This window comes from Bidens hawaiensis, unplaced genomic scaffold (genome assembly GCF_021521415.1).
Source record: "Bidens hawaiensis isolate Kalapana, Puna unplaced genomic scaffold, B.hawaiensis_p1.1 tig00037575_1, whole genome shotgun sequence".
Taxonomy (NCBI): Eukaryota; Viridiplantae; Streptophyta; class Magnoliopsida; order Asterales; family Asteraceae; genus Bidens; species Bidens hawaiensis.
In genome coordinates, this window is record NW_027496554.1 from 178,398 (window position 1) to 188,417 (window position 10,020).

Below are 10,020 nucleotides of genomic sequence, written 5' to 3' on the forward strand. Positions count from 1 at the left end.
TTAATATATATAATGTTATGAACAAAAATATTTAAAAATAAGGGATTTTTACATATTCCCCTTTTCTAAACCTTTGAACTTACATATTTTTTCAAAATACAAGTTTTTAATGCAAAATGTACAATGTTTTTTAAGCATGGTTTAAACAAATATGTAATGTCAAAGTTTAGGAAGGGGAAATATGTAAATGCTCGTGAAAATAATTATTATAATTATATAAAAGATAATTGATAGATAGTAAACGAGCCAAGTCCGAGCCGAACTCAAGAAGGTACTTACGAGTCGAGCTCGAGCTTTGAAAATAAAGCTCGAAACAAGCCGATCTCGAGCTCCGTGTAAGTTAAACGAGTCGAGCTCGATTGCACCCCTACAAGTGAGGGTTAAACCATCATTTGAGTTGATCTGATTTGATTTAACTGTCAGTAACAACCTAAAAATGGTAAAACAGAATAAACACCATTATCTCAAACGAGAAGATTAAACAATCGGTTGCTTAGGGTTTCTTCTTCATTCACTCATCCATCAATGGCTGCTCAATCTCTATCAGTACTCTCAATCTCACCGTCATCTTCCGGCTGCCGTAACAACTCATCGTTCCGTCCGTCAAGTACCACCACATCCGTAGCCACTTCTTTCACCGGAGTTCATCTCTCAATTCAGCCGTCACACCGGCGTCAAACTTCCGTTAGGTTTCCGTACATCGTCGCGACGGTTGCGTCTAGTCCTGCTGCTCCGTAAGTCTACAATTCGATGTTATGTTTGCAGTTAGCATGCGATTTTCATTTCGTTTTGAGGTGCAAATTGTAATTGATTAACCGGTATAGGAGAAAGCGGTTACTAACGGAACGTAGGTTAATAGTGTTAGTGCTAGTAATTAGGTTATTATCGGTTAATTAACTTCTGTTCATTGGATTACATCGAAACAGAAGGCAAGCGGGCAACAAGCTGCGCCGCTACCCCTTTTTGAATCGCAAAACCCAATCTTTTAAAAATTATATTTGCTGATCTTGGAGTCATAACATTACTATGCATGACCCGCTGAACACGGGTAAGTAGCTCCACAGCTTCAGGCGCGAGGAAACCGGTTAGGGAGGTTAGGAAATGTAACCGGTTATTGGCAGCTGAAACGTAACTGGTTAATAACCGGTATAGGAGAAATCGGTTACTAGTGTTATTGTTATTAAGGTTAGTTTCAATAGGTTATTATCGGTTAAGAGGATAATAACCGAATGGAACTGGTTACACAGGTGAGAGATTTTCCACTTAAAAGCTAGTTAGGAACTGTAACTGGTTATTGGCAACTGAAACGTAACTGGTTAATAACCGGTATAGGAGAAATTGGTTCCTAGTGTTATTGTTATTAAGGTTAGTTTCAATAGGTTATTATCGGTTAAGAGGATAATAACCGAATGGAACTGGTTACACAGGTGAGGATTTTTACACTTAAAAGCTGGTTAGGAACTGTAACTGGTTATTGGCAACCGAACTGTAATAGGCTAATAACTGATATAGGAGAATTCGGTTACCAATGGAACATAGGCTAATGTGGTTAGTGTTAATAAGATTAATTTCAGTTTTTTTTGAATTGGGTAACAGGTTAATAACCGAACAAGACCAAACCGGTTACACTGGTGAGAGATTTTTCACTCAAAAACCGGTTAGGAACCGCTAACTATTTTTGGCAATAATCGGTTTTGATATTTTGACTAATAACTGGTTACGGTTAGTAATCAATATTCCAAAAAACAGTTGACAGGTATTTGCACCTCTAATTCTGCTTACTATAAATTAATGACGTTAATTGTGCAATTTGGTTGGGATTTTGCAGGACACCTGAGAAGGCAACTCCTGAAACTAAAGCCAAGTAATTTCTTACTTTACTCTGTTGTTGTTGTTCTGTTTTTAGTACAGTACTTATGCCTTGGCCTGCAAACTAACACAAACAGTTAAACGAATGGATTTTCTTGTACATGTTTGCTTATGTTTGTTTGTTAACATTCTAAAAGAGCAGTTCATGAACATAAATGAACAAACGTAAACAAACACAAATGAACAGACCTTGATGAACACAAAAGGACAAATATAAAACATTAAATATTCAGTAATGTCTAAAAGTACATGATTTATCTAAGTTAGTTATTAAGAAATATCCAAAAGGGCAATCAGGGTTTTTACCTTTTTAGCGTGGAAGCGGGAAATAGACATGGGTTCTTATTTTAACATTTTAATTTATTTAAAAAAAACAATAAAGTTACATAGTTAAACAGGTTAACCGAACATTAACGGACATAAATAAACGAGCGTTCATGAACGTAAATGAACGAACAAAACATGGACGAACTTTCTGCCGAACGGTTCACAAAATGTTAACAGATGGTTACTTATGCAATTGCCATTTCTGTTTTATTTGACAAATTTCGATGTTCATTTTGCGAGTGTGTAAAGATGGTCATTTAGATTCATAAAGTCGTTTGCCATGGGTGAATTGGAAGCTAGGAAGTTGAAGTATATGAACACTGGGACTGAGGCCCTGTTGATGGGCATATTGGTTGAAGGTTAGTCAGCTAATTTCTCTAACTATTAGCCTCTGTGCATGAATTATAACTTGTTATAATGCTTCTGTGTAATCAGCTATTTGATCAGCCTGTCACTTAATAATCTGAATCATAATGCTAGCAAGCCAATAGCTATGAACATTGACATTAGCATAGTGGTTTTAATAAGTTTGACTCATTGACCGTGAGAATTAATCTTTTTGAATTGTTTTGTGTCATCAAAATCAAATACTCTGATGTATTATACTGTATGGTTTTATTGTCCAAAGTAGACACTATTAAGGTAACAGATGGTTAAACTTCATATGAATTGTGCCTAAAGATTAAGCTTTTAATGTCCAGGAAAGTGGAGAAAGAAATTGTCGTTTATGACATACAACAAATATACAATTATGCAAGTTTTAGCTGACACGCAAATGATATTTTACTTAGAAAGCTGTGTGTTTTCTATAATAATCTTTGATCATGAACCCGCACATCAGAGAAAAAGAATGGTTATAGTTACATTTAATCTTTATAATAGATACAGCTCAGTGTTTGTTTGAAATCTTTTATTCAAATCGCTGCCTTTATTGGTTACACGTGTCTTTAACTCTTTATTGCCACACCATTTGAAGACTTGGGTTCATGTTATTGCTGCAACAAGTAGGAATTTTGTTTTTTTCTTTAACCATCTTTTGATTTTTACTCAATATGCAGGAACTAGTTTGGCTGCAAAGTTATTAAGAGAAAGTGGTGTAACACTTTTCAAAGTGAGAGAAGAAACCGTAAAATTACTTGGAAAATCAGACATGTATATTTTCAGCCCCGAGCATCCCCCTTTGACTAAAGCAGCTCAGAAGGCAATTGACTGGGCAATCAATGAGAAACTAAAGTCAGGTAATCACTTTCTTATACTTGTAACTAAGCAACACTCTCATGTGCCATTTTTCTTGCAGTACTTTATATCTAGTATGCATTATGTACAAATCATAACACACACACACACACACACGTATTGATGGAATGCGTAGGTGCAAATGTGCGATATATATTTTAACTCACTTTTGAGAAATATAAGATTTGCCTTAATTTGTAGAAAATTCCATATTGATAGAATGGAATGCGTAGGCGCCTTCTCTCTAGTGGCGGATATAAGATTTGCCTCTATAGGGGGGCAAAAATGGGTCAGGTCAGAATATATCGGCTCAGAATGGGTCAAGCTACATTAATTTGTAGAAAATTCCTCGGATCATGATACAACTTTAAGCTAATATCTCTTAACCAATAATAAATATTTTAATTATAAAATACGTTTGGGGTGTAAGGTCCCAAGCTCATATGTCTTGACCAAAAGACCCAAATTGGCACATTCACAAAGTTTTCCAATTTTTCAATCATTCAACCACTAAGAGCAAACAACTAATCATCAATTGATGGAATTAGAAATTTAGAGTATGTCTGGGATTGAGTTTGAAAACAACTTATTGACTTATTGGGTTTTCAAAAAGCCAATAAGTCGCAAAATTGTATGGCAAACATAAAATCCCTCTTATTTTAGCTTTTTGAAAGGGTTAAAAAGTTGTTTAAAAAAGCCACAAATCCTGACTTTTCAAAATGGCTTTTTGAAAAAGCCAATAAGTCAATAAGCAGTTTCAAACTCAATCCCAAAAATGCCCTTAGAATGTTTTATTTTACTTCTTTTAAAAGAATTTTGAAAACCATGAAGGGACCAATAAATTTCCAACAAAATTACCAATACGTTTTGTTTTTGAGGGAGCGCGCCCGTATTTCTAGTTACTAAAAGTGTGATTTCTTGTTTGTACTATTTATAGGAGAAGACGGAGAAGTGACGACATCCCATTTGCTTCTAGGAATTTGGGCACAGAAGGAATCAGCGGGTCATAAACTAATGGCAATGCTTGGTTTTGATGATGATAAAGCTAAAGAGCTTGCGAAATCTGTAAGTTCATAGATGTAGTTATACAATTGCTTGTTAAAATAGTTAATATATATATTATTATATATTCAGATGGACAAGGAAATCATTTTGAGCTTCAAGAAGGGAGCTTAAAGAACCTTATACAATGTTCCTGCTTCATCCATTTACAAATTACAAGGTGGATCAAAGTTAAATTTGTAATATTTAAGAGCCCAAAATCTGCAAATCCTATACAAGAGGCCCAATGATTTTGGACATGATAGGTATGTCTTTTCTTGTTGCAATTTTAATAGTTTGTAATTTGTAATGTAAAACTTTAAAAAAAGAAGTCAAAAAGAATCATCATTCATTTGGTTAGAATAAAACCTATCTTTTTTTTAATCAATTTAATGATTGAAGTTTGTTACTACATTATTTCAAACTTGAATGATGATGGTAAAAGACATTTGGCCGGCCCTCGGGTCAACCGGTCTGGACCAGCATTGTGTGTTTGGTTTGCAATTATGTCGGTTGACCATTTTTAGAGTGCATTCTGATGAAACGCATGAGTCAAATAAGTGATTTTTATTAGATGTGAATAAGTCACATTCACCTTTAAATTGGAACAGTTGAGCCACTTATTCTGTACTATTTAACCCAAGTGGTGGTCAATTTACATTCATCAAGTGCCATATGCACTAGGGCAGTGTACCCACCTTGAGTCAGTTGGTCAGGTCAGTCAATAGGTTTTTATAATAAGACCACGCGTTGTTGACTAACTCCTCTGTCCATGTAGTACCTTAGCACCATACTATACCACGCAACGAGAATTAAAGCGGGGGCACCAAACTGGGAAGCGCTAACCAAGGCTGGCTATGAGGCAGGGCCGGGTGGTCGACTAACCCAGGCCGAACTCAGATAGGCCCGAGTTTTATTTATGTTTTTTAATTATATATATTTTTGAAAAAAAATTATGTGTTTTTAATGTTTAAAGTTTAAACCCAATTATTCAATTAATTTAAGCCCAACTTTTTTCCGCCTTCGGCCCAATTTTTTTTTTTTTTTTTACAATTCTCAAAGATGGCTAACCCATCAACTTCGGTAAAAGGAAGTAAGGAACCATTTAGATGGGGTCCACTTCAAGCCAACCAATCACACTTTTTTCCTAGTTTTTTCCTTAATTTATTATTTAGTTAAAGTGTTAAACCACAACGAGCTTGTTAAAAAGCCTACTGCTATCGTGGCAGGGCATTATGCACATTAAACCCCAGCACATAGCCTAATGACGTATCAACTTTATAAAGCGTTTTAGTTAAGTACCAATTAGTTGTTGAATGTAAAGTGCAAGACCCATAAGGGTGCACGTGCATAGGGTGGGCTTGAAGTTATCGTTAGCTAAGCCTAGAATTGTGTGAGAGTGTTCGGGACCATCTCTTTTTGAAGGGAGTGTCTGAACACACACCCTTTGAGCCGACCATCACAGTGACCAACTAATGATGCATTGTCTCTTACTTTCCTCATGCCTCACCCTCCTAATCTTAAACTAATCGCACTACACACATTCAAATTATGTAAAGTTGTCAGTTGGACTAGTGGGGGCTATGACATTCTACTTTAAGAAATTGAGTATTATCATATTATAAATGCGGTGATGACAACTGAACGCGTTCGGGTATTATCAGCCTCATACCCGTCTTTGTCAGGTACCCATATTCATTAACTATTATGGGTTCGTAGGTTTCCCCACAAATATCAAGGATCTTTATTTTTTGGTAACCACGAGAACTTGTTACTAAAAAAGCTCACAAGTCACAAGATCTAACCAATGAGATTAGATAAAAATGCAGCTTGTGTTGAACATGTGCCACCATTTAAGGGGGATAAAATCAGTGGAAGTTGGATTTGAATTCGAGAGCCCTGCTAGAGAGATTCAAAGGTTATCACTACGAATAGTGGAGACTTTTTTTTCTCTCACATGAAACTTGATATTGAAATATCAAATATTAACAATTCGATTGGTTTCAAACATCTTAATTCAACAACTTCAACATGTTCAAAGCGTTATTTTAACATACTTAATATTTGGTCTATCGAAAGAAAAAAGCATATTTTTTCAAATATCATATGGCATATTAACTTGTTCGGTTTTGATGCGAGTAATCAAGGCTGGTTTCGATAATTAAGTTGGAAATCAGTCAATCACCTAATAGGCTAATACCATGCCGTGTTTGAACCCGCCAATAAAGTTATAGCTAATCACATGCGTCTTTGTAACCGTATACCCATTTCGGTATATACTTTTGCTTTTCAATTTTCTCATATGCAAACTCATATCAATATACCTTAACACCAAAAACTCTCATTTGTGCAACCTTGGATCCATATTATTTGGCACACTTGTCATTCATATACCAAAATTATATGTTTAGGTACAATGTCTATTCCTATGAAAGAAACCTTACACGTATCAAATATCTTTTGACACATTTGTTTACCTAAACATGGGACCAAACCAAGGTTAACCACATCTTGGTCAACCTCCATGTCATCTTCTACTAATTGAGTTAAGTGCTACCCCACCAAAATTTGAAGACATATATGATCTTATATCCATGTTTGTGCGTGCTCATTTGACCCTTTTATTATTATTATTATTATTATTATTATTATTATTATTATTATTATTATTATTATTATTATTATTATTATTATTATTATTATTATTTATTATTATTATTATTATTATTTTGCATAAAGTTAATGGACACAATGTCAAAATTTCCAAACATGAAAGATTACAAGTAAGCATGTAACGCTTTTTTTTTTCAATGATCATGATGAAGATAGAAATTGGTTATCACATCACTTTATACAACTTTTAAATATTTGCTTAGAAATTTTCTAGAGAGATAATGTGAGATGACAAGAGTTTTATCGTTTGATTATTAATATATCTTTTAGACGAAATTTAAATAACAAAAGTCGAATTGACAATTCAAAAGTATTCTTAAGATTTCAATACTAAATTAACATTAAAAACTCTATAGTTCGACAATGGACATAGCTTGTCCCATCGACCGAGTGAATCATGTTAATCATCGTGTTTTTTTTTTCTTTCCTTTCAATTCTCTTTGTTACATTGTTTTGTGAGCATATAAATAATAACGTATCAATTCACATGACTGATGTGTGTATTGATACATTATCAATGCTAGGTTTTCTTAACAACAGGGGCAAATGTTTTATAATGAGACCCAAGTAATGCAACCTAGTCACAAATTTGGTATTTTAGTTCTCTAACCTATAATGGGACGGAAAATAGTGTAAACACATGAAAAAGCCTTTTTTCTCGGCATGTTATGTTTTCGGTGTAATTTCGTTGTTTTCTATTTGTTTGTAGCATTTGTATGATCCATGACATAGACGTGCATTTGCTTTTTGCCATTGGTGATAATATCTTTCTCAAGTAAACACACAGTAATTTAAAGACTATAACGTGTAGCAAATCATTAATATGTAATTCAAAATACCAACCTGTAATAATTTATATAAAGAAAATGAAAGCTACCGTGCCCGTCGTGACGAAGTGGGTAAAATGCGTTGATATTCGAAAGCTACCGTTCGTTGCGGCCAGAAGTTGGTCTGTCTCGGTTTGAATTTTTTTGGTAAAAGTTTTGTATAACCATTTTTATTATCAAAACTGATGGGCCAAAAAGTAAAATGCGTGAACTAAAGTTGAAAGTTAGGAAAGTATATATTTGAAATTTATGTGGCAAAAATCAAATAAATTAAAGTTTATAAATAAAGTTGGGAGACCCAAAAAGCATGCTTGAAACTTATGTGATAAAATTTTTAAAAGCTAATCATCACATTACATAACATTGGTTTGACTAATTATGTCAAAGATTAATCTAGAAATTGATGGATATTATCTTCTATGACAATGAAACAATGGTAATGGGATGATGACATAATTCCTATATCATGAGTAAATATAGGCATAACATGAGACACCTCATGAATGTCATTTGTGTGCAACTATTGGTGGAGTGGTGGACACAATAGGATATATCCTTTTAAACTATGAATTTCCACAACATTTTCTAAAACTTTTGGTTAGATTATAATGAGTATTTGAAATACATTATTCCAAAGAGATATAAGTTGTACACAAAAAGTATCTCTTAATAATCTATAGTTATTGTAGTTATAGTTTAGTAGTAACAAGCATAAGTAATAGAAATTGACGCATTTAAAAATCTAAATTGGTGAAATAGGTGAGGAATCAATGGGTACGAACATATATGAGCAAACGTAAGCGAACACAAACAAACATAAAAGAACACACTTAAACGAACACAAACGAATAAATATAGAATATTAAGTAGATATTCATACGAATAACATTTAACTATTTTCTATTAATTTGTAAACAAACATAAATGAACGATCATAAAGGAACATAAATGAGCAAACATAAACGAACTTTCACGAACGTAAATAGATGAAACATATGTTCATGTTCGTTCATTTAATTAAATAAATTAAACGAACATAAACAAACTTCTCACCAAACGGTTCACGAACAGTTTATTGAATGTTCGGTTCGTTTACAGGCTAATGATTTTGAGTTGTATTTATTACTTATTTTCTTTTCTTTTTTTTATCCACACCGATCGGTTTTATATCTATTGCCAACGGGTGAATTTATTTTGTTAAAATTATACCTCGTTCGGACCTTAATTTACCTTACACGAACTAGTTCTAGTGGGTATTGAATCTCACCCCTTGTATCTGGGTCCAGTTTCGGTTTGGCCCGTTTGTGCACCACTAAGTAGAGATGAAAAAAAAAAACTGAATCCGGAACTGATCACGAAAAAAAACCCGGAACCGATTTTTTTACTACCCGAACCCGAACCCGAACCCGAACCCGAACCCGTACCCAACACTACCTGTAGGGTACAAGTTATGTATTTCAGTACCAAAACTCTTACCCTGAACTAGACATGATTTGTACCGAGTAATACACGAAAACCGGAACCATTTCCATACCCGGAACCTGCTTTTTTCCTATACCTGAGACCGGGTATTCAAATACCCGAAATTACCAAAAAAGTACCTGAAAAAACCACAAAAATACCCTAAAAAGTGCAGCACTTTAGAAAATCCAATCTATACTGGAAAAAACTTGAATATTTGGTTTTTTCAATACCCGAAAATAAGGAATTCAAATACCCGGTTCTATACCTGACCCGAACCCCGTGTTGGGTTTTAACAAGATTATCAAAGTGATAAAACCCCTATTTTACCAAAAACGCAGCGGAAATTCGTTTTAAATCTTGTTAATTTGATATGTATAAAACCAATTTTACACATGCAAAACCCAAGCCCGGATCCAAATACGAAATACATACTATCAAACACATGCATGTCACTAAAAGTACATGCATGTTAAAGCTACATTTCAAGAGAACAAATCTGGGTGAATGAGAGGATGGATGGAAGGCAAGAACTTCAAAGGGAAGGTCCTCAAGCTTGCATACCACAAGTCTCCGACAATGCACC

General features: G+C 34.2%; 1 protein-coding gene across 1 annotated transcript; it reads left to right on the plus strand.

The window, feature by feature from the left end:
* Nucleotides 1–489: 489 nt before the first annotated feature.
* LOC143589479 (ATP-dependent Clp protease ATP-binding subunit CLPT1, chloroplastic-like) lies at nucleotides 490–4,771 on the plus strand. Its single transcript, XM_077070231.1, has 6 exons — nucleotides 490–734; nucleotides 1,829–1,864; nucleotides 2,446–2,555; nucleotides 3,255–3,434; nucleotides 4,370–4,497; nucleotides 4,567–4,771. Exons 1-6 carry the CDS (start codon nucleotides 526–528, stop codon nucleotides 4,606–4,608), a joined length of 705 nt encoding a protein of 234 aa, XP_076926346.1. The 5' UTR covers nucleotides 490–525; the 3' UTR covers nucleotides 4,609–4,771.
* Nucleotides 4,772–10,020: the final 5,249 nt, after the last annotated feature.

Excerpts from the sequence above, each read along its gene's own strand:
- LOC143589479 (XM_077070231.1), top strand. The coding sequence starts at position 526 with ATGGCTGCTCAATCTCTATCAGTACTCTCAATCTCACCGTCATCTTCC. Across the intron at positions 3,435-4,369 it reads CAATGAGAAACTAAAGTCAG|GAGAAGACGGAGAAGTGACG; the intron begins GTAATCACTTTC and ends TACTATTTATAG. Across the intron at positions 4,498-4,566 it reads CTAAAGAGCTTGCGAAATCT|ATGGACAAGGAAATCATTTT; the intron begins GTAAGTTCATAG and ends TTATATATTCAG.